The 26,531-nt window shown below is 32.0% G+C and overlaps 1 protein-coding gene across 9 annotated transcripts in view; it reads right to left on the reverse strand.

Moving 5' to 3' along the window:
* LRBA (LPS responsive beige-like anchor protein) overlaps nt 1-26,531 on the reverse strand; it is a 722,446-nt gene that overhangs the window by 576,405 nt on the left and 119,510 nt on the right. For 8 of the 9 annotated variants that reach the window (XM_038558983.1, XM_038558984.1, XM_038558982.1 and 5 more), the window contains 6 exons: nt 24,747-24,855; nt 24,053-24,205; nt 18,181-18,349; nt 13,454-13,533; nt 11,901-11,963; nt 10,341-10,438 (listed from right to left, as the gene is read on the reverse strand). In XM_038558983.1, coding sequence (XP_038414911.1) covers nt 10,341-10,438; nt 11,901-11,963; nt 13,454-13,533; nt 18,181-18,349; nt 24,053-24,205; nt 24,747-24,855 — 672 coding nt within the window. Of the gene's footprint in view, nt 1-10,340; nt 10,439-10,579; nt 10,625-11,900; nt 11,964-13,453; nt 13,534-18,180; nt 18,350-24,052; nt 24,206-24,746; nt 24,856-26,531 lie in introns of those variants that run through there. The other variant, XM_038558990.1, reaches the window with a different exon arrangement.

Raw genomic sequence — 26,531 nt, forward strand, 5'->3', positions numbered from 1 at the left:
GCCAAAGGCAGTACAATGGACTAAAGATTCTCTTTCAACAAATGATGCTGGAACAAGTAGATACCCACGTTCCAATAAATGAATCTACACATAAAAATTAATTCAAAGTGGACCTAAATGTAAAACGCAGAACTATAAAACTTCTAGGAGACAAGAGAAAACATAGATGATCCCGGGTACGGTGATGCAAGATACAAAACCAAAACAAAATCCACAAGAAATACTTGATAACTAGACTTCATTAAAATTAAAAACTTTGGCTCTGCAGAAAAAACAGTATCAAGAAAATTAGAAGACAAGATAGAATGGGAGAAAATGTTTGCAAGACACATATCTGATAAAGAATTTTTATCCAAAACAAAGAACTCTTAAAAACTCAACAATAAAAAAACAAGCCCCTATTTAAAAATGGGCAAAGGAACTTAACAGACTCTCACCAAAGAAGATACATGGATAAAAATTAGCATATGAAAAGATGTTCCACATTATATGTCATCAGAGAAATACAAATTAAAACAAGAATAAGATACCACTACACAATTTTAAGAATGAACAAAATCTAGACCAATAATAACACCAAATGCTGGTGGAGATGTGGAACAAATGTGGAAAATACAGTGGTTTATACTATATGCATAAATGTACTTATGCAAACTGTATGGCATAAAGCTGGTTCTAAGTTACTATTTTTTCTCCTACTACAGGCTTAACAATGCCCTTTGGAAGTTACCACATTTATTTTAAGATCAATATAAAGTAATCATTGTTTAATGGTAACACATATTTAAATCTGTTAATTCTCATCATGAAAAGCAAGAGAACAAGATGATGAATAATAATGACAACAAATAATGATAATTTTAAAAAATTTAAAGCAAAAAGGATGAAACATAAATGAAATCTAAAAATAAATTTCAAATTCTACTCTCAAAATTTACATAGTAATCTATTAAAGTTTTAAAATGATCTCCAAAGGCATTCAGCCACAGACCACTGATTTGAGTATAAACAAAGTACAGCAAAACTCTAGTATCATACACAATTATATAAGCAAAGTAATGTTGAATTGATTCATTATACCATTTCCTTCCTCATAAACATTTAGGAAAAAAATCAGAAAATTTTAGGATTATTTTTTTTTTTAATTTTAGGATTATTTTAAAAATACTAAGATTTTCAAGTGTCCTAAAATCATAATGCTTAATAACTAAGTTTGAAAAAAAGATTTAAAAACAAAAGTAAAGACTTTGATCCTCTAGTGTCTGACAGAAAAGGAAATTCACAAAAAGAACTTTGATTCCTGTTAAAATATTAATTAAAAGCATCTAGGTCCATAATACATTGTAATCTCATAAAATGAGATATGTGAAACTACTCATTTTTAACACAATACTACAAAACTATAACATTCAATTATTGGAATATCAATATGTTTATAACTTTTTTTCTTTCCATCATTTAACTTAAGTAAAATAAAAATTAAATTTTCTATAAAAGAAATATTAACGTAAGTTTCATACTGGTTTAAAAACCCCAACACCCCAAGACATTTTAACACAGAATAAATAAATCTACCCTTGCTATAGCATAACTTAACAAATAATCTTTGGTTAAAATCACCATGATTTCATCAAAAGATGAACTCTGGATAGAATTGTCTTAACTATTTTCAAATAATGTTTTATAAGTAAAACCAAAAGGGCTACAACTGGATCTATATACACCTCATGTTTATCCTATAATTTTTTACGTGTTGAATATTTCTTAGTAAAGCTGAATCTAATTCATTTATTTTATCTACTAAACATAACCACTAAATTTTGTAAAGCCAAAGTGAGCACATTTTGCTTTTAGATCAAAGTTTAATCCCTATTTAACACAAAGAACATTTCTCACATTAGAGCAGGAAAATCCTGTACTGATTCAATGGCATTTATATATTCAGTGACATTTATATATTTATAGCCAGGGTGGCTCAGCGCTGAGCATCTTGCCTTTGGCTCAGGTTGTGATCCAGGGGTCCTGGGATCGGGTCCCACATCAGGCTCCCTACCAGGAGCCTGCTTCTCCCTCTGCCTATGTCTCTGCCTCTTCTCTCATGAATAAATACAAATCTTTTTAAAAAATTAATATATATACATTTCTCTATAGAAAACAGAAAGTATAAGAAAGCCATTATGAGTAATCCATAAGAAGTACTACTTAAAATTAGGGAATGTTTTCATATAATCTATTTTACTATGATTATATATATAATGAAAATTAATGGACATTCTAATATGTATCTATTTTTCTTCTTTTTTTTTTTAAAGAGAAGAATTTATTTTTTAAGATTTTATTTAAGAGACACAAAGAGAGAGGCAGAGACACAGGCAGAGAGAGAAGTAGGCTCCGTGCAGGGAACCCGATGTTGGACTCGATCCTGGGACTCCAGGATCATGTGCTGGGCCGAAGGCAGGGCACTCAACCTGAGCCACCCAGGCATCCCTGTATCTATTTTTCTGAATGGAAATGTACTATGGCATGTACACTATAGCATTTTCAAGGAAGAAAATATTCAGATAATAGAAATACCAAGAGAGTCGTTTGAAAAGTTACAGATTATTTCAATTTGTTCACAGACATAAAAATATACGATAAAAGCTCATTAGACTCCAAAAATAGAAATTTAATACTTAAAATTTAAGCATGGCCTATGATGTGACTGACAGGGCAGCAAAAAACATATTAATTCTAAGGAAGAAGAAGTGCTCCAAGATATTGGAGATAATGTCTAAATGATGTGATGGTGGAAGTAATTTATACATAACAAGTAAATAAGAAAATTTCTGTCATTTAATGGAAATTAAATTGCTAATTATAATTTAGAAATGCTGCTGGCTTCTATGATGTAGTTTGGCATTCCTATATTACCGGCACCAGGAAAAACTATTCCCTCCTCCATTAGCCTATGTTACTGTTTGACTTTCAGTTAATATGAAAGCTTCACTAAATATACCTGTGCTCTTTTCATGTTGGCCTTTAAAAATTACACTAATATATTTTAGGTACCAATGTAACCATAAACAGATAATGAAATTATGTAACAATGCTCCATTTGGATTCTGTCTCTTTAACTCATGGAAGAAGTCAAGAAAGAAATAAAAGAAATCAAGAAGGAAGAAAACAGATGGAAAGAATGACAGAAAAGCGGACAGACAGGCAGAGAAGGAGGGAGGGGGGGAGGAAGGAAAGTAAATCTACAATTTAGAAAATTTCATACTGAATTTTTAGAGCCAAAAAATATTTCCACAGAACTCCAATTAGATTTTTAAAAACTACCAACCCATCATTCCCAAGTTATTTTTATTCTATACAACTAATTTCTTTTTTTTTTTTTTTTTATACAACTAATTTCAATTCAATTCAATAACCTCTGTATCTGGTGTTTTACAAAAGTAACTGAACTACATATATTTGAGACTAATTATTCACATTCCCATATATTAGTCCAAATTACAGATTTTTTATTCATTCACAATAAGTAAAAAACTAGGAAAGTACCAGAATTTAAAGCATACTATAAAAACAAAATAGCAAGAATGACTCCCACTAATGCTGATGTGGAAGTCAGCATTTCCCTCCACAAAAACTGACAAATAAAATAAAACAAAATTTCCACATGTAACCATTCAACCAGTGAAACAACAAATTAGAGGCATTTATTACTAAGAAACTACTACACCCTGAAGGAAGAAAATCAAGAGGCAGTGGCCTTTTTGATGGGACTGATAATACCCAAACCAACATCCCAGTGGAGAGGGGAACAGAGAAAAAACAGAAAGAAAATAAAATAAATAAATAACACATTGAGAAACCAAATGCTAAACACCATGAAGTAAACAAAACCTAGAGTTTAGACAAGGCAAATTATTAAAACAAACAACAAACCAATTACCCATGGAGCACCTGGCTGGCTCAGTCAGTAGAGTATGTGACTCCTGATCTCAGGGGGTTTGGAGTTCGAACCCCATGTTGGGTACAGAGATTACTTAACAATAAAATCATTAAAAAAAGGAAGGAAGGAAGGAAGGAAGGAAGGGAGGGAGGGAGGGAGGGAGGGAGGGAGGGAGGGAGGGAAGAAGGGAAAGAAGAAGAAGAAGGAGGAAAAGAAAACAAATGGGGTGCCTGGATGGTGCAGTTAGTTAAGCGTCTGACTCCTGGTTTCAGCTCAGGCCAAGATTTCAGGGTCCTGAGATCAAGGCCACGTCTGGCTCCACACTCAGCACAGAATCTGTTCAAGATTCTCTCTCTCTGCCCCTCCAGTTCATGCTCAATCTCTCTCAAATAAATAAATCCTTAAAAAAAAAAAAAGAAAACCAACAACCCATGGACAAGCAAAACAGAAGTCAAACTTGCTATTTTATCTGAAATATTCAGTTTTCAACCAAAATTACTACACATGTAAGGAAATTAAAAAGTGTGACTTGTAATTAAAAAAAAAAAAAGCAGTCAACAAAATGACTCAAGTTCCAAAAGTCAGATTTTGAAAACACTTCAAAGACATGCAATAAATATGTTCAATGAATTTTAAATTATGTTCAAATAATTAAAAGAAACAGATTAATAGTAAACAAGTTTCTCATTTTAATAAAGAGAAACTATAAAAACAAACCACATGAAGATTCTAGAGTTGAAAAGTAAACATGAAAAACGAAAAATTCAAAAAACAAAAAAAAGAAATGAAAAATTCATAAGAGGTACTCAACAACAGATACAGCTGGCAAAAGACAGTCTATAAAATTCAACAGATCAATAGAAATTACCCAGTCTGACGAACAGAGAGAAAATGATGAAAGGTAAATTAACAAACCTTTAGAAACCTGTGAGACAATGTAGTATTCCATCATAGGTATAATGCAAGAGCAAAAAAAAAAAAAAAAAAAAGAGGAATGGGGAAAAAAAACTTTCTGAATAAACTATGGGGGAAAAAATCTTCCAAAATTTCATGAAAAAACATTAACTTGCAGATCCAAGAACTCAGTAAGTCACAAAAGGATAAAAACAAAGAGAATCACAACTAAACTGAATACAGTCAAAATTCAAGGACAAAGAAAAAAATCTGAGAAGCATCAAAAGAAATATGACTCAACACGTAGAAACTAAATAGAAAGTTGACATCTCATCACAGAGGACAAAAGTCAAACCACAAAGTGCAAACAGAAAAAGACTGAAAATTTTATATCCAACATAATTATTATCCAAAAATGAAGAGAAATAAAAGTATTCTCAAATGAACAGACTGAGAAAATGCATTGCTAACATAACATGTCTTATAAGAAATAATAAAATCCACCAAGAAGAATGAAAATATAATTATTATTAAAGCATTAAATAAAAAAAAATTTTTAGAAGAAAACTAGGGGTGCCTGGGTCACTCAGTCAGTTATCTTGATTCTGGCTCAGGTCATGATTTCAGGGTCCTGATATATTGAACCCATCAGGCTCTGCATTCATTAGGGGGTCTACCTCTGTCCCTCCCCCTCAGCCTGGGTACATGTGATCACTCACTCTCTTGTGCTCTCTAAAATAAATAAAAGAAAAGAAGAAAGAAAAGAAAGAAAAGAAAAGAGAGAGGAGAGAGAGAGAGAGAGAGAAAGAGCCAGGAGAAAGACGAAAGAGAACAGAGGAAAGATGACAAGAGAAGAGAAAGAAGGAAAAGAAAGAAAAGAAAGAAAAGAAAGAAAGAAAGAAAGAAAGAAAGAACGACCGAACGAAGAAAGAAAGAAAGAAAGAAAGAAAGAAAGAAAGAAAGAAAGAAAAGTATACAATCAACAGGGAGTTCTGGTTCAACCAAGATGAAGTAAAGCTAGTTACAGCCTCTCTGTCTTACATACTGGAGCTGAAACAATGGGAAAACATACAAAAAGCAATTTCCTAAGTACTTCTGAAGACCAAACAAAAGCAAATACATTGCTATAAAGGAGGTAAAATTTGGAGAATTACCCATTATAGAGAGATAAGAGTCTCAATTTTTTATCTTTGCCCTTATAAATCTGACCCAAAAGTGAGACCTTATCTCAGAGGCGGATGTTAGAAGCTCAGGTGGCTAATACTCTGATAAAACTGTGTTTTGGATAGAGGAACTAAGAAAATGGGTTTGTACAAGAGGCAGAGGCTAGGGGCAGAGGGAGAGGAGGAGTTGTCCTGAATGGGAGTAAACAGGAGAGAATGATCCTCAAAATCTTTGTAAAAACCCATAAAAGCCCTAAACTGACCCAAGAGATGCACCTGTGAGGAGCAGACACAGACTAGAACAGCAAAATCTTTCTGAACTGAAAAAAAAAAAAAAAAATTAATTATCACCCAATTCAAACCTAATCCCTGAATGCATTATGTGCAAAAAAGACACAAAGAAGGATAAGACAGGTTTTTACAATAAGTGACATTTGGAACCCCTACCCACAAAGGATAGGTAGAACTTGAAGTCTGACTCTTCTTACTAAAATAAAACAAAAAAAGGGTCAACATTCGTTAGAGGATTTTAACAAAACACATTAGTTTATAAAAGACAACATCCACAATGTCTAGGACACATTAAAAATTTACTCAACATATAAAGGAACCACGAAAATGTAACCATTTCTCACAGGAAAAGACCCTGAACAAATGCTGATAAGATGAGCAAATTGTTGGAATTACCACACAAAGATTTTAAAGGAACTATTATAAATATAACACCATCTAATAGAATCAGAAAACAGGGTTCTCAACCAAAAAAAAGCATAAAATTAACCATATTAAAATCATACAATTGAAATGTACAAATCCAACGTAAAATATTCAGGAGTTGAGCTTAATACCAAAATAGAAAAAGCAAACAAAAAGTCCATAAAGTTGAAGATCAACTCTTATCATACATTCAATAGCAAGTTTCTGTATCAATAGACAGTATCAAAACTGAAGAACAAAGAAAAAAAGACTGAAATGAAGTAAAAAAAAGGCTTAGGGATGTGTACAACGGAAGTCCTAATATTCAGGTCACTAGAGACCCAAAGGAAAAAGAGAAAGACTAAAACAAAAAATATGAATATAAGGGCCTAAAACTTCTCAAAATTGGTAACCACCACAAAGAAAACTATAATGAAATTGTACGGAGAGCTACAGAATATGTCTTGAAAACAAGTACATATTTTTGTATGTATACTTGTATAGTATATTTTACTTAACAAACATACATTAAATAACCATACATTTCTCGTTAGAAACCATGGGTACCAGCAAACAATTGAAAAATGGAAAAATATTTTAAAGTAACTAAAAGAAAAAAATTGAATTCTACCCAGAATTCTACATGCAGCAAAAATACCCTTGTGTGATGAAGGCCAGATAAAATTATAATCACAGGGGTGCCTGAGTGATTTAGTCACTTAGGCATCTGACTTGTGGTTTCAGATCAGGTCATGAGGTTGAGCCTTACTTCTGGCTCTGCACTCAGCAAGGAATCTGCTTGAGATTCTCTCTCTCCTTCTCCCTAGGCCCCTCCTCCTCTTCACACACTCACTCTAAAATAAATAAATCTTTCTTAAAAATTATATTCAGAAAAAATAATTTAAATATTCGTTTCAAAAAACTGCTCAACAGGAAATGTGAATAGAGTTCGAGAATGAAAAAAATAAAAGAAAAATATAAAAGATTTTTCTTCCTTTAAATTTTTAAAACATATAGCAAGTGACACTAAAAATTGTAACATTACCTAGAGAGACTTGCAATGTATTAAATGTAGTAACAAACAATGGCTGATGCTAAAGGGATACATAAAGTTGAAATGGTTCTGTATTACATGTGAAGAGGTAAAATATTAGACTGTGAAATCTCTGTGCAATCACTAAAAAAGTTATGCAGAAATAGATATAAAACCAAGTAGACTAATTTTACAAGAATACTAAAGGAATTCAAATACAAAGGACACAGGAAAAGAGATACAGGGGAAAAATTACCTTGGGACAAATAAATAATAAAATGCTCAGTGAAAATCATGCCTTATCAGTAGTTACATTAAAAGTAAGTAGTCTAGGGCAGCCCTGGTGGCTTAGCAGTTTAGCACACCACCTTCAGCCCAGGGTGTGATCCTGGAGACCCAGGATTGAGTCCCATGTCAGGCTCCCTGCATGCAGCCTACTTCTCCCTCTGCTTGTGTCTGTCTGTCTCTCTAATAAATAAATTAAAAATCTAAAAAAACAAAAAAAAAAGTAGTCTAAACACAATGAAAAGACTTTCTCAGCATAGATGTCAAAAAAATAAATAAATAAAACATTTAACTACCCTGCTTGTATTAGCAATAGCTTTCCACAAAAAAAGAACCAACAGGATATATAGAGAAAGACTGAAAGATTTAAGGAATTAGCTCTCTCAATTATGGAGACTTGATAAATCCAAAATCTTCAGGGTAAACACATACATTGGAGATTCAGAAAAAAGGTGTAAAATCCAAAGGCATTCTGTCCACAAAATTCATTTTTACTGGGGAAGGTCAATCTTTTTTCTATTTAAGTCCTTCAACTGATTTGATGAGGCCCATCCTCCTGGAAGGTTACCTACTCAAAGTCCATCAATTTATTTTTTTTAAAGATTTATTTATTTATTTGAGAGAGAGAAAGAGAGAGCACACATGTGCACACACACACACACAGGAAGAGGGAGAAGCAGACTCCCCACTAAGCAGATAGCTTGATTCAGGGCTCAATCTCAGGTGCCTGGAATCATCATGACCTAAGCTGAAGGCAGATGCTTAACGGACTGAGCCACCCAAGCGCCCCTCAAAGTCCACCAATTTAAACATTGTTCTCATCAAAAAAAAATATTTTCACAAAAATATCTACAATAAGGTTTGACCAAATATCCAGGCACCATGACTCAACCATGTTGACACAAAATTAGCCATCACAATGTGTCAATAAGAAATTCAACAAAATATAAAGATACAAATAATTTTAAAGGATGGAAAAAATATATACCATGTAAACTCCATACTGAATGGGCTTCATACAACCAGTTAAAACTCATAACAGAAAAAAGACTGACCTCCCTAGAAAAAGAGGGAATTCTGCCAGCAGACTGCACTTGGACTAGAACTGCAACATCAACTCTAACTTGCATCTCCAGCCTGCCAGCCCACCCTGTAAGGTCTGGACCTCTCGGACTCCGTAATCACAAGAAAAAAATTCCTTAAAACCAATCAACCAATCTCTCTATATATATGTAAAAAGGTTCTTTTTCTCTAGATAGTTCTGAAAATACACTCCCTTAAGGATATATAAAGTCATCTTCTGTCTTATGGCAAATGAGTACTAAGATGTACCAAAAAGGATCTGTATTAGAGGACTGATGTGGGACATTTATTGTAGCTAGATCATTAAATTAGTTACTGTAGCTGATCATCTGGAAAAGTTGTTCTTCGAACTTCTGTGGCCCAAAAACCTTATTAAATAAATGACTTAAAACAAAAGTATTCTAATTTTGTTGTTGATAACTGTTAGGGACTGAATGTGTACCTCCCAATTCATATGTTAAAGCGCAGTATCACTGTATTTGGACATGGGAATGATAAGGAAGGAATTAAGATTAAATGAGGTTATAAAGCTGTATCCTGGATACAACAGGATTAATATCCTCATAAAAAGAAACCAGAGAGCCTTCTTTCTCTTTCTTCTGTTGTATACACATAAACAGGTTGGATGAACACACAGTGGAAAGGTGGCTATCTATAATGCAAGAAGAGAACCCTTAAGACACTAACCCTGCTGGTACCTTGATCTTAAACTTCTAGTCCCCCAACTGTAAGAAAACAAGTTTCTGTTATTCAAGCAACCCAGTCTATGATATTTTGTATGGAAGCCCAAGCAGACTAACACAATGATGATTTGGGATTGGGGATGAAGATAGCGATATTTAAAAGGGAGGAAAGAGATCTTTTCTTGCAGTGCAAATGAGTACTACTGTTCTAGGACCTAAAGATAATTCTGCCGAAGAATTCAGTCTTACAATACCTGTATAAAAAAAAAAAAAAATACCTGTATAACAGCACTAATCATACAAAACACTAACATGATTTGCCTGGTCTATCTTCACAAATTAAATAATAACACATCCTCTATAATTAAAGATTTCTTCAAAAAACATAATACATAAAATAAATAGGTCTTATACCTTAATTCATTTATACTATATGATCCAGTAGTACTTCCCATTTTAAGAATCTTCTATCATTTTCAAACTAAACTCTTACATTAAATATATTTAAATCAAAAAAAAAATATATATATATATATATATTTAAATCTCTGATATACAACTCTTACCGTAATCCATTCCTTTGGTCAAAAGCAGGAATCATAGAGTTAGGATGTTCTGACATTAATGCAACAAGCAGTTGTAGGACATCCATTAGATTGTCATCCTAAAATCAAAACAAAAAACTTTTTAAATATGGAAAAAATAATTTTTGAACATAAAATATTTCCAAAATGAAAGAAATTCCAACATATGAGCAATATATATATATATAGATGATCAGTAAATATTTATTGAAGCAACATACTATACTGTATGTAGTATAACTTAACAGCATAGAAGCATATGTGAGTTCTGAAACGCAAAACAATTCCAAGACAATCCTACACAGTCTTGGCTGAATATTCCAGTATGTATACATATTTAGAACCAGTTGGGCAATACTGACCCAAAAAGGACAAGGGAAGCAGCTATCAAAAGCTAGTTATCTCTGTTGCCCTGTTTATAGGATTTTGTTCACTGCTTTGGAACTGCAGCTATTTGAATATCTAATTTTCAGTAAGCTAATAAGCAGGTAACCTAGAGCTAGGGCACTGTGGCTTGGGAAAAGAATTATTTGAAAGACCTAAAAGATTTGTGAATTAACAATTTAAAAGAGAAGATCACTGTAATTTCCAGTTTCTCTTTTGTCAAGTACTTCACTCCTATAGACAGGGTTAATAAAAAATAAAATCATATACAATAAGATTACTAGGTAGTTCAGATGAAAAATCTTCAACTATTACATGAAAAAGAAAATCAATGAATAAAACACCCAAATTAAGAGAAAGTAGAAAGCACAAGTATTATTATTTGAGTCAAATATGATCCAATCAAGAAATTTAATCTACTTTTCTACCTCAGGTAAGAATAAGTAAAAACAGCATCTCCCATTTACTGATAATTTTAAAAAGGCATTATTTCACACAGATATTTATTAAAACACAAAACATTAATTATAAGATAGAAATGTAAATTATCATTTGAAATGCTTTGTTTTACATGAAATTCCATCAATCCAAATTTTACTTATTTAACAAATACGTAATCCAATTATTTTAATTAGATTACATCAGCATGTATTACATTTTCCCAGGGCAAAAATAAAATAAATAAATAAACAAACAAACAAACAAGCAAGCATTTCAACCTATTTTTTTCAACCACATAATCACAAATCCCATTATAAGCAAGTTGTTTAACTTAACAGTATTTAAACATGCAAAATCAGTTGGAAGATTGTGTTACTAACTTAAACATCTAATCATTTTAGTAATTTTCATAACCTATTTTTCCATGTTACACTGGTTCCTAGAGATATGATGAAGGTATTTTCCACATACTTTCTTATTAATTCAAAAAAAATCTTTTTTCAAAACTTTTTAAAGCTTTTCATGATTAATCTCAGAGTCATCTTGTGGTAATAAAGGATATTTAAATAAAAATTGACAAGATTTAGTTCCTAAATACACTTATTCTCCATTATAGTTATATTAATGAAAGATTATTTTAACTGTTTCTACTTTAAAAAGAAAGACCCTAATGAGCATCAAAAAACAAAATCCCAAAATATAAAATTTAAATGTTACCTCATGCATAGTGAGTAGGTAATTAAGAATGGCCTGAAGTTCATCTTCTTTGACTCCAGAATCCTTTAAAATTATAATATAAGTATCTTATACTTGCATATAAAAAACATTTTTCGAAAAGTAAATAATACACCTAATATTTGTCAACGTGGTCAATTGCTATAAATATACAAAGATACTATCACATAGAATCGAAATTTAAAACATGAATCAGGGGAAACACTAAAGCTATGCAATAATCAAGACTATGCAGAAGTCGGGCAGTTGGGTGGCTCAGTTAAGTCTCGCCTTTCACACAACAGTTTCCCTGCCCAGTGAAGAGTCTGCTTCTCTCTACCCTCCTGCCCCTCTTCTTTACCCCTTTCCTAGCTCAAATAAATATTTCTCCTTCAAATAAATAAATAACATCTTAAAAAGGAAAAAAAAAGACTGCATAGAAGTCAAAAGAAATGATATAAAAGTATCCTGTTTTCAGAACTATATATGATAGGCTATCTAATTAAGCTACAGAATCCTGGAGTAAGAAAAACAATAATTAATGATAAGAGAGTACTATTCATGGCTATCACTCCACTAAATACAAAAGACAACTCTTCTATTAAATCTGGAGAGTAAATGAAAGCTTCTAAAATTATGAGTTAAAACACCAGGTACTAAAAACTGGGTAGTATATTGTTCCTTGAGGAAAACACTGCACTTTTAAATATGAACTCAGTACATAAATTTTCAACCTATCCCATCAATTTATTATTGATAAAACAAAGCTGCAATGAGAAAAGAATAATAAGAATGAGAATTAGGAAACAAAAACACACAGAAAAAATTTAAAAATATAAAAATCAAGGGATAAATTTTTTTATAAATGTAAATAAGGTATCTGAGTCTAAAAGATATACTAAAATTTTGGTCTATTTAACATAATATTAAATTCCATAAAATAAGAAAATGACATAGGAAACTAGTAAATAAAATACTGACCAAAAAATACATTTATATATTGCTATCTTATAAAACCAAAACACCTTCCTTAAAAATAATAAATTTTACTTTACCTAACAACAGAATAATAAGGGACAAATGTAATTTCTAAAGACTGATACATCTTTCTGGTACCTTTAGACATGGAAATTTCTTCTCAAAATCTGAATGTCAGGTACAAGTGGTCCACTACAAATGAAACCTTCTTGAAGAGTTTTGTTGACTAATGTATCACTACTGCCAAGAATAATACTTAGTACTACTTAACAGAAACTCAAAAAATATTTACTGAATGAAAGAATGAATCCCCTTGAGCCCCTAGAGAAATTCATATAACATATATATTACAATTATCAATCTCCAATTCTTCAATGATGTATTTCCATATGTGTGCAGGAGAGAACAAAAAACATAGAAACGAGTTTCTTTCAGAGTATTTTCCAATATGTAACACTAATAATCCAATCCAAAAAAAAATAAACCCAAAATTGTATATTATGTGAAATTTTAAGTTAAAATTATAAGTTATAAATTAAAATACAGAACATGCTAAAGGAAAAGTAGCATAAACTCACCTTCATCACTAACTGCTTAATGAACATCAACAAGAATGCTCGTAGAGAAAGTATTTCTTTTTGATTAGGTCGTGGTCCATCTTTGAAAAAAATAATATACACACACACTTAGTGTTTCAAAAACCTCAAAGCAAGGTATAAAGCTTTTAGTTTTTTCCATGCATTTATGAGAAACATAAAAGTGAGTCACCCAAAAAGTCAACATTGTCATTTAGAATTGAAAGAAAGATGGTTTCCCCGACAAGCAAAAACTAAAGTTCATCGCCACTAAACATACCTTACAAGAAATATTAAGGGGAATTCTTTAGGCAGAAAAAAAGACCATAACTAGAAAGAAGAAAATATAGGAAAGAAAAAAATCATATTGCCAAAGGCAAACATACAGTAAAGGTAGTGGCTCATTCCCTTGTAAAGAGAGTATAAAGACTGAAAGACAAAAGTTAATCAAATCAATTATATCTATAATAATTAGTTAAGGAATATACTAAATAAAAAGTTTAAAATATGATATCAAAATATAAAACATTGGAAGATGAGGAGAGTAAAAATGTAGTCCTTTAAGAATGCATTTGAACTTAAGAATCACCAACTCATAATGGACTTTATACATATGTTGTTAGATATGAAGCTCATGGTAACTACACACAAAAACCTCTAATAGTTGCACTAAAAATAGAAAGAAAGGAATCCCAACTGAACACTAATAAAATCATCAAATCACAAGGAGAGCAAGAAAGGAACAGAAGAACTACAAAAACAACCAGAAGACAACTAACAAAATAGCAATAAATATGTAACAACTGTAACAACTTTGAATGTAAATGACAAAAAAAAGAAAAAAACAGGCCCTCTACTACCAACAAGAGAATCCCTCTTTAAAGCACACATAGACTAAAAGTAAAGTAATAGAAAAAGATATATCATGAAAATAGAAATGAAAAGAAAGCTGGCCTGGCAATACTTAAATCAGATAAAGTAGACTTTTTAAAAAGCTGTAAGAGACAAAACACACTATATAATAAAAGGGATTAACCCAACAAGAAGGTGTAACACTTGTAAATGTTTATGTGCCTAACATTGGAGCCCTTAAATATAGAAAGCAAATATTACCAGACAAAAATGAGAACCTGACAGTAACACAATAAAAGTAGGGGATTTTAACATATCCCTTAAATCAATAGATAGATCATCTAGACAAAATAAATAAGGAAACAGTGGCCTTAAATAACAGATTAGACCAACTATACTAAACAGATAAATACAGAATAGTCCATTCAGAAGATACATTCTTCTCAAGCACATGAAACATTCTCTAAAATATTAGCATGACAGGCCACAAAACAAGTCTCAATAAATTTAAGACTGAAACCATATGAAGTGTCTTTCCAACCATAATGATATAAAACTAGAAATCAATTACAGAATACAACTGGAAAAAACACACGTCACTAAAAAACCAATAGGACAATAAAGATATAAAAGAGGATATTAAAAAAATACCTTGAGACAAATGAAAATGAAACAATGTTCCAAAATCTATGAAATGCAGCAAATGCAGATCCAATAAGGAAGTTTACATCAAAACAGGCCCACCTCAAGAAATAAGAAAAATCTCTAAGACATCCAGATGGCTAACAGGCACATGAAAAGATGCCCAACATCACTAACCATCTGTGAAACGCAAATCAAAACCATAATGAGATTTCACCTCACACCTGCCAGAATGGCTAAAATCAAAAAGATAAGGAGTATTTAGTATTAGAGTGAATATAGAAACCTTTGTGCACTGTTGGTGGGAATGTAAAGTGGTATAACCACTATAGAAAACAGTATGGAAATTCCTCAAAAAATTAAAAATAGAATTACCATACAATCCAGCAATTACAGTTATAGGTATTTATCCAAAGAAAACAAAAATATTTAATTCAAAAACATATATGCATATATGTTAAGCACATCATTATTTACCATAGCAAAGATATAGAAGTAACCTAAATGTCCATCAACTGATACATGAAGATGTGGCATGTGTGTACATACATACACACACACAAACTGGAATATTACTCAGCCTCAGAAAAGAATGAAAACTTGTCATTGTGACAACATGGATGGGCCTAAACCGTATTATGCTATGTGAAGTAAGCAGACAAAGAAAATAGTTTATGACTTCACTTGTATGTGGAATCTGAAAAGCAAAACAGAAACAGATTCATAGATACAGAAAACAAACTAACAGTTGCCAGAAGGGAGGAAGATGGGAAGAAGATGGGAGGATGGACAAAATACGTGAAGAGGTTAAGAGGTAAAAATTTTCCCATTATAATATAGTAAGTCACAGGGATTTTAACGTACATTGTAAAGGAATATAGTCAATGATACTGTAACAACTTTATATGTTGACAGATGGTAACTAGACTTATTGAGGTGACCATTTCATACTGTATATAAATATCAAATCATTATGTTGATACTAATACAATACTGTTTGGCAATTATTCTTCAATTTAAAGAATTTTATGCCTGTAGGAAGACATTCAAACTCACATACAATAGTATATAAGTGCTCCATATGTACAAAATGGATTATTTTGAAACTACAATGAAGGAGTTTATTTTTGATTAAGGTAAAATGAATTCCAAAACATGAAAATGAGTTAATAAAATCTGTACTCAATAATAAAAAGCACTTATATTTTAAGACTCTGAGAATGTTAGTACAATAACAAGTTGACATAGAAAAAAGAAAATCCAAATATATGTGAATTTAGTGGGGAAAAAAAAAACTTCTGTTACTCTTGTATAAGCTGATACAAAAATTTTAAAAAGTACACCTCAACACAGTTTGGTTCATTTAAAAGGAATACATTTATGTTGACTACCTCTGACATCTCCTCCCCTTCTTGGAAAAGTCCTTGGTCACACATGGTTCACATTAAAGTCAATTTTCATGTCTCAAACAATCTCTAAGAAGAAAGCTTTTGAAACCAAATACCCATTGTTATAAGATCCTAAAGTATCTGTTTGCTTCATATTTTCTGCAATTTTCCCTCTACTAATTACTATTTACAGCTAGTTCTTAGACCACCAAAGCACAGGACCACCATGACCTCAAATAGATCAACTAAAATAAGAAAAAATTGCTTAAGATTTGTTCCTCATGACAATTTTTAGACAAAGAATAAGTTACAGAGTTACAACAGAATCACAAATTTGTCCAGCTCTCACTTGAAGTATGAGACTTTCCCAAGGTCACTAATCAGTTATAAAATCAATGCCAGGATACAAAACTAATACCCAGGACAGCACATGATACACCTATAGTACCATCAAATAGTCATTAGGAAATTATGACCTAGGTTCTATATCTGCCACAACCTTACCATCTTAAACAGATTATATAACTTCTATGTGCACTCACATTTTTCTAAATTATACATAGTATATTCTCTAAGAAAAAGCAGATTTTAAAAGGGATAAAGAAAGCACTGTATTAATAAGAAATGTGTTTATAAATCACTGAACAGCCAAAGTATTTAAGTAAAATGACTCTCCAGCATCAATTTCCTGATTTCAAACAGCAGCTCTCAATTTTTATCAAGGTACTGAACCAATTCCCACTTTCAGATCATATATTTCAGAGTTGGGAAGGGCTTCCATGCCCATTTATAGGCAATCAGAAAAATATCTGCCTGCCTAACAGGGGTATATGATGCAATCAAAATCAATAAGCAAGAAAGAGACTTTTGCTGGAAATGCTCAATACTGGCAGACACTCTCTTGCTAGACTTAAGGATGTGAAGGTAGAGTGGCTGCTTGGTTCTATAAGGGAAAGAATACATGAAAAGAGCCAACACAGAAGAACTGGGAAATGGAGAGATACAAATTGAGTTCAAGGAGCATATTCTGAACCCTTGCACTAAGTTCAACTGATAATGCCAGTTTATTTGAGCTGATTAAAACTCCCTTTTACAATAGCTAATTTGAAACATGTTGCACTTAAAACCAAAAGACTCACCATTTGTCAAAATTTTTATTTTGATACCTTCCATAAATTTCTTACATGATGAATACTATCTCTCCAGTAATTTTGCAATTACACAAAAAAATTACTGAACTTTTGTAACGTTATTATATTATTTATTAGAAGTAGATACACCCCTAGTTTTGGGGAATCTCCATTTCCCCCAAAAAATTATTTTCAATGAGTCTCATCATGATAATTAGCTTCACCATCAATACCATATGCCAATATAGAAATTCTCATTTTCAGTGCTTTAATAATACCATCCTACTTATATTTGCTCTGCAAACAACTTATACCAGCAGAAGGAGCATTCTTCCATAGAACTAGTAAGTTATTAAATTCTGGCAACCAGGGGATCCCTGGGTGGCTCAGTGGTAAACCACTGCCTTCGGCCCAGGGCATGATCCTGGAGTCCCAGGATCGAGTCCCACATCGGGCTCCATCCATGGAGCCTGCTTCTCCTTCTGCGTGTCTCTGCCTCTCTCTCTCTCTGTCTCTCATGAATAAATAAATAAAATCTTTTTAAAAAAAAAAGAAATCTGGCAACCAAAATTCAGGACAAACTATTAAAACTATCAATAACATTAAAATAAAATTTTGCCAGGATGATATTCAGAAAAACTTCAAGAATAATATATTATTGGTTAAAACAAAGAAACAAGAAAATCTAAGACAAAATATATAAACAGAGATGATATACCTAATCCTTTTGGGGTGATACCACTTCGATCCTGAGGATTCACTGCCCAGTAGTAGTACTTCAGTGTATGCATGATGAGAAGCACTGTTCCAACTCTCCGAATGGCATTATATATGTTGACTGTACCAATGAATTCCGTGGATAGGTAAGTATAGAGTGTCAACTGAACCTAGAGAATCAAAATGAAGAACTTATATCAAAGAATCAGCCCAGCATTTTACCCCTGGTTCCAATAATACTCTCAGGCCGCTTTACTTGGATCATACTTGTTCCAAAAAGATGCTCAGCTTGATGGTAACATCCATGCTAAAGGATAACACATATCCACTTACATGCACATAGACACTTGCACATAACACACACAAAAGTATTTACCTGGTAAATGCTTCTTTTACAGTAACATTATAAAGGAAACATCCTCTAATATACCAAATTTTTATAGCACTATTTCATAGAAATAACTGTTTAACTCCTATTAAACAACAATTATTCATGAGCTTACATAACTTCTTTATAGTAAGCTTACCATTTATAGTATAGTTGTTATCATTTATGCATAGTTGTTTTAAGAAGCTGGAAATTTAAGAACTTAGTAACTGCAAAATATAAGCTCTTAATATATAAAGAAACAATATAAGTACACTATACCACTACACAGTTCATATTAATACAAAATTTCAGTGAAATTATGGCTCTAAAACTCACCAACAGTTCCAATCCCATACTTTCAACAGCACAAAATAAGAACTGCTTTTGTTCTACTATTGTGTCAAAATCAAAAATTTTTCAATTCACTGCTAGTAGATACACTTTTTAAGTGGAAAAATTTTAAGTAGGACATATATACTCTCCCCTTAAACAAAGACCAAACCATTCTCAATCATTTTAAATGGAACATTCATATTATCTCCCTAGACACTGATAGCATTTTCATTTTCTACTTTGCAAAATATGTCAGTGTTACCTGGTACTTCTTTAGAGAGCAAAAATTAGTACCTATCTTGCAGATGTCCTATAAGTAATCAATATTAAATGAATTAGGGAATCAATTAGTAACCATATATGGTAAAGAGTGGCAGATTCTGAATCACTTAAAATTGATGTTCAATTTTATGATGATGATGATTGTTTAGAAAACAGTGGAAATATCCCACTGTCTCACTGAAAAACAATATTATGTTGATGTAGCTGATGTTATTCAAATGGATAGGACTAGTTACTTATTATTGAGGCTATAAAACACTTTTTGACAGGGTTCAAAATTCTTAGCCATACTATTTTAGTCATTTAGAAAATCTTTACATCCACCTATTCATAGTGATGTATTATGGAAAATAATGACATATACATTATCCCTTGGTAGCTGAAATCCAAGTGAAAAAATGAAAAAAACACACAAATTTAAGTAAAAAAAAAAAAAAAAAAAACCCAATGTAATAAAGATGCCTATTGAAACATAAAGGTCACTTAAGGAAATTCTTTAGAAAGTGTCTAGAATTGGGGCACCTGGGTGACTCAGTGGGTTAAAAGTCTACCTTCAGCTCAGGTCATGATCCCAGGGTCCTGGGTTTGAGGCTTATCTCCTAGGAAGAGTTTGCCCCTCTCCCACTGCTTGTGCTCTAATAAATAATCTTTTTTTTTTAAGTGTCTAGAATTAACACTTTTATAAAGGGGCATCTGGCTGCTTCAATTGGTAGAGCATACAACTCTTGATGTCAGGGTTGTAAAAGTTAGAGCCCCACACTGGGTATAGAGAACTTTAAAATAAAATCTTTAAAAAAATAAAAGAAACATTAAGTATGTAATTAATTGCATATAGTTAATTGCAAAATATGTAATTAATTGCAAGATGAGTAGCAAAGAGTTATCAGAAACTATCGATTTGAAGGTCAGAGAAATTATTATAGAATAAGCTAAAATACTCAAAAAAGCCTGAATAATAAAATAGGTATTAAGGTGGGCTTTGAAGATTAGTAGTAAAATAGGTAGAACAAAAGATGAAATTTCAAACAGAGAAAATGGTAGATCACACAACAATAGGTTTCCCAAGATCTGAACATGGTCCTCAATCCTGCCCGTGCATGAGAATACTCAAAAAAACATGTTTTAAAAATGCTGATGCCTGGGTCCTACCTCAACCCAAATAAAACACAATGTGGAGTGGAAGGAGTGGAAATCTGTTTTTTTGTTTTTGTTTTTGTTTTTTGTTTTTTATTTTAACAAAAAACAAAAAACAAAAAAAAAAAAAAAAAAAAAACCTCTTCCAAGAAGTTCTATCAACAGCCAAGGCAGAGAACCTCTGCTCTGGGATAACGTTTTAGAACCTGCCTATCTACTGAAGATAAGTTTTTAAGCTAGAAAGCTTAGGAAGGAGAATTGACACGACTTAATGCCAAAAAAGAGACTACTTTATTCTGAAAACAATGGAATATTTTTATACAGTTTGAGACTAAGAAAAAATATGATGAGAGTGATATATTAAAAACATATAAAAATTGTGGCCAAAAGTGATAGTGATAAAAAATGAAAACTGAAGAAAGTCAGTCTACTGAGTATGATACCGTAGTAACAGAAAAATGGGAAGGCTTTAATATCAACATATTGAGATGAGTAAGAATGCAGACCTTAAGATTATTCATATACTAACAATGAATAAACATTTCCTCATTTACTCATTATATAATCTAATAACCATATAAATTATATGTTAACATCTGTCTTTCCTATCAGATATTCCATAAGGACAAGAATTAGATTTTGTTCACCACAGCATCCAACATAAAACAGTTACTCAAAAAATGAATGACTATTTTATACAAGAAATTTTGCCTCTCCTGTTAGGTCATTAAAAAAAAAAACAGTCTCTGAGAAGATGAATGGATATTATACAGTACAGTAAATACCGTTTTCCAAAAGCAAACACCCTTGATTCATATATACATACCTTCAACTTTGATAAAACCACAGGTGAAATTACCATGAAGCTGATGAAGCTTAAACTTTATACTCACTCATCCATATAGGTTCTCTGCAAAACCCTAAACTTCATTTTGTAAGTATTACGTCGTTTTTTTTTCTTTTTCTTAAAAATCTCCTCCCTCCCTGTAATTGTGTGACATTTCAGATCAAACAATCTTCAAAAAACAAAATAAACCTTCTTAGAACTATCTGTACTATCTGCATATTGAACTAGATAAAACACCTTATGGATACACAAAGAGAAGGAAAGTTTAATATTAAGAAATCTATTATATTCTAAAAAGGAAATTAATGAAAATTATTAACAAGGGAAAGGTAAGAAATAGACTGTAGTAATACTGGGGAACCTGAGAAAAGGATATAATGAATTTTTATTTTTTTATTTATTATTTTTTTTTAGGATATAATGAATTTTTAAAAATAACACTACAACTAAGTATCTATTAAGAGGCTTTTCAACCACATCAAAAGAGATCCAAAGCCTTACAAATATGCTGTTTAGTAAGACAAAAAAACCCGTTTAGCAAAAGGTTTAAAAAGTAACTTGAAACAATCCTTGAAAAAAATGTCTGAGGGTCACAGAAGAAAAAGAGGTCAAATTTGAACCCAGAGATAAAAAGGTACAACCTCCAGCTGCCTCCTTTGATTACTTCCAAATGGCAATCAGAGTCAGCAGCTGTTTTTCCCTTTAACATCTGAAAAGACCAAATGAAAATAAGATACTATGACTCTAGAAAAGCACAGAAAGTTTGCTTTTTCTTTTTGACAACTAAAGTATGTGTTATTCCAATCTAAACAACGATAAGCACTCCAAGTGGATCAAAAGGGAGGAGAGAGGAAATTGATAGGTATGAAATAATGCAACTTCTAACAAAAATTGCAGATAAGGCAGATACAATTATGCAATTTAATAAAAATTTGTTTCAAGTTCTGCTTAACACTACCACTATTGACATTCTTATGACAATTTAATACAATAGGACTTAGCAAAGGTTTTATTTATATACTTTATCACAAATTCACTTACATTCACTTAGAAGTAACTGGTTCATTGTTACAGTACTAAATAAGTTGTGTACAAATATTGTATTTCATAATTTAAAGTCATCTGAATTAAAATGACTTAAATGAGACCAGTATATCATGGAAACCTTAAAAATGGATGATATTTCAACTATTCCTGCAGAATTAAACTCATGTTTATGTATACATATATATGTATGCATACTGGCAGTAGAATAGCACTACAGTTGATAGGAAACATATTTACAGTGGAACTGTCCAACTCTGATTTATAAATTTATAAATCAAAGTCTCTCTCAAATAAAATTTTGATTTAACAGAAAATAAAGGCTATAGTTTTATTTTTTAAAAATACGGACAAAGCCTGGAAAGAACATCCAATGTGAAAAAGACACTCTCTTCAACAAATGGTGTTGAGAAAACTGAACAGCAGCATGCAAAAAGAATGAAACTGGACCACTTTCTTATATTATACACAAAAATAAACTCAAAATGGATTGAAGACCTAAATGTGACCCTCGACATCATAAAAATCCTAGACGAGAGCACAAGCAATAATTTCTCTGACATCAGCTATAACAACATTTTCCTAGATGTATCTCCTGAGTTTAAGGGAAATAAAAGCAAAACTAAACTACTGGGACTACATCAAAATAAAAAGCTTCTGTACAGCAGAGGAAACAATCAACAAAACAAAAGGCAACCTGATGAATGGGAGAAAATATTTGCAAATGACCTATTCAGTACAAGGTTAGTATCCAAAATATATAAAGAACTTACACAACATCAAAAAAAATCCAAAATTGGGCAGAAGACATAAACAGACATTTCTCCAAAGAAGACATCCAAATGGCCAACAGACACATGAAAAATGCTCAATGTCACTTGTCATCAAGGAAATGAAAATCAAAACTACACTGAGGTATCACCTCACACCTGTCAATATGGCTAAAATCAACACAAGCAGCAAGTGTTGGCAAAGATATGGAGAAAAAAGGAACCTTCTTGCATTGTTAGTAGGAATACAAACTAATATAGCCATTGTGGAAAACACGATGGAGATTCCTCAAAAAATTAAAAATAGAACCCTACAATCCAGTAACCGCACTATTTATCCAAAAAATACAAAAACACGAATTCAAATATATATATATACTCTTATGTTTACAGAAGCATTATTTATAATTGTCAAATTATGGAAGCAACACAAGTGTCCACTGATAAATGAATGAATAAAGAAGATGTGGTGTATCTATATAATGGAATTATTATTCAGTCATAAAAAAGAATGAAATCTTGCCATTTTCAACAACATAGATGGAGCTAGAGAATATAATGTTAAATGAAATAAATCAGTCAGAGAAAGACAAATACCATATGATTGCACTCATGTGAAATTTAACAAAACAAACAAACAAATGGGGAAGAGAGAGAAAGAGAGATAGACAAACCAAGCAACAGAGAACAAACTGATGGTTACCAGAGGGGAGGTGGGTGAGGGGATGGGTGAAACAGGTGGTAGGGATTAAGGAGTACACTTATCATGATGAGCACTGGGTACTGTACAGAACTATTAAGTCACTATATTGTACACCCGACACTAATATAACACTATTTTAACTATACTGAAATTAAAATTTTAAGAAATACACTGCTTACAAAAAAAAGAAAGAAAACATACACTGGCTTGCAAATATACCTAAAAAAGAAAAAAGTAGTATACTTATCAAAAAACATAATCCATTTAAATCTTACATGATAGCATGTGAAAAGATAAAAGAAAGTCCTCATAATTATCACTTTCCTCAACTACAAAAACTTGGTGAAAACAGTAAAACAAAATCTATCTATCTATATATATATATATTACCTTGGCTGGGGTATGAATCCATATAGCTGGGTTAAGAAGAATGTGATCACACAATTGTTTGAGTAGGGGCATCCCATTCTGCAGATTACTCAGATATTTTGAAAATGCAAGACAAAGTTCAAGTACTGCTCTGCTGACATGGGATTTGGAAGACTGCAAAAAAAAAAAAAAAAAAATAGATCAAAGGTCACTACTCAGACCCCCCCCCCCCCCCCCAATGGCATTTGCTTCTTTATTTTAGCTCAGGTCATGATCTCAGGGTTGACAAGTCGAGCCACACGTCCAACTCTGCTGGGTGTAGAGCCTGCTTAAAATTCTCTCATTCTCTCTCTCTCTCTCTCCTTTCTATCCCTCTCCCTCCCTCCCTTCACTGCTCCTCCACCTCCTCTCCCCTCATTAAAAAAAAAAAAAAAAAGGTCAGCACCAATACAAGACAAGTAATTAAAGGCTGTGAATACTAGAAAAAAGTTGTCCCACAAACTATGATCAAAGTTAAAGACACCATGAGATTCAATGCTACATTTCTCTAAAAAAAGCAATGGAGGTAAGGTAAAACAACAAAAGGTTATTTTAATTTTGGTAATTTTATGTAACCAAGGAGACACACTTGCAGAAAGAACTTTTCAACCATTTAAGAGACCAAATCCATGGCCTTCAAATTAAGAACAAAAATGTAAAGCATTTCATACTTTACCTTTTCAAGACTGTATCCTATTACCAAGAAGCCCTTGCAGGCAAGCATCTGCTCCTGCATAGCAATTGAGTTCTTCAACAACTCCATGATAAAAGCCAGCAAAGTTGAACTAGAGTAAGAAAACAAGAAAAAGTCCAAAAAAGATACTCTCTTTTTTGGGGGAGGGAAAGTGAGGTGGTAGATGTAGACTTTCTTTTATCTTAAAAAAAAAAAAAAAAAAAAAATTCTCTATTTCAAGGAATTTGAAGTTCTAATAAAATTGTCTCCAACATTATTTCAGAACTAGAATTTGAATGTAGGATTAGAACTTAATTATTTATTCCATACACTATATCACCAACCTACTAGTAAGTGAATTACTAAGAAACATGAGGAAATATGCATGAACTAGAGAAAAATTAGCAATGTCCAAAAACAATAAAATAGCTAATATAAGCATACTAAGTACTTAAAGAATAGATGTAATTTAGATTAGCAAGTATATTCAATTTTAGAGAGTTAGAGGCCAAACAGAGGGGAAAGATACATATAGCAAACAAAATAAGGTAGAAACACTGAGAATGTGTTAAGGCTCCCAACTGGCCTGGTTTGAATGGAGTTCATGAAAGGGAAAATAAGAAAGTAAAACTGAAGTTTACTGAAGTCCTCAAATACTAATTTAAGAATTTTGTACCTTATTCTGACAGAAAAATTGTAATTCAATAGTCAATTGACAAGACTTTTAAAACTGAATAGGGGCTATAGTCATGTTCCCATCCAAACTTTTAGATATCCAAAATGGGATGAAGTAAGGTTAGCTCTTACCTCCTGCTCAAAGGCTCTGAGATATCTGCAGGAGGAGACCCTGACTGGAAGCCAACCTCCTCCTCCACAAAAGTGCTTTTAAAATTTCAGCAATTCTAATACAGATTTTAAAATATTAAAAAAAAAAAAAGAGAGATAACCAAGAAAAAAAACAACTGAGCTCTGTTACAAAGGTTTCAAAACAGGACATATACAAAAAATTTTGAAGTAGGACTATGTCAAGGAAAATTTAATTTTTTTAAAATGTCATCAGTAAGTACTTGATTTAAATAGCTCATTCCTTAAAAATAAATAAAAATAAATAAAAATAAATTAAAAACCTGGGGTGCCTGGCTGGCTTAGCCAGTGGAGCATGTAATCTTGATCTTGGGGTTATGAGTTTGAGCCCCACACTGGATATAGAGATTACTTAAAAAGAAAAGTACAGTTTAAAGAAGTCATTTTGGGGAACCCTGGGTGGCGCAGCGGCTTGGCGCCTGCCTTTGGCCCAGGGCGCGATCCTGGAGACCCGGGATCGAATCCCACGTCGGGCTCCCAGTGCATGGAGCCTGCTTCTCCCTCTGCCTACGTCTCTGCCTCTCTCTCTCTCTCTGTGTGACTATCATAAATAAATTAAAAAATTTAAAAATAAATAAATAAATAATAAATAAATAAATAAATAAATAAATAAATAAATAAATAAAATAAAAATAAAAAGTCATTTTGTTTCCAAAAAATAATTCCAAGAGAATTATTTTATCACTAAATACATATATTGATAGTGGATATTAACTTATGTATAAAGCAGAAATGAGAGAATTCTAAGCAGGAAGAATCTAAGACTCATTTATTCAAATAATACATTAAACATAATTACTAGTCTCACTGGAATATACAGCCATGAATTCATTTAGACACCCCTCCCAATGTTTTATACTGTGTCCTCTTATGTTTCTACCTTTTCAGACTCTAGACTATAACAAAGGAGACCAATGTGTCCAA

The sequence above is a fragment of the Canis lupus genome, chromosome 15 (genome assembly GCF_011100685.1).
Source record: "Canis lupus familiaris isolate Mischka breed German Shepherd chromosome 15, alternate assembly UU_Cfam_GSD_1.0, whole genome shotgun sequence".
Classification (NCBI taxonomy): domain Eukaryota; kingdom Metazoa; phylum Chordata; class Mammalia; order Carnivora; family Canidae; genus Canis; species Canis lupus.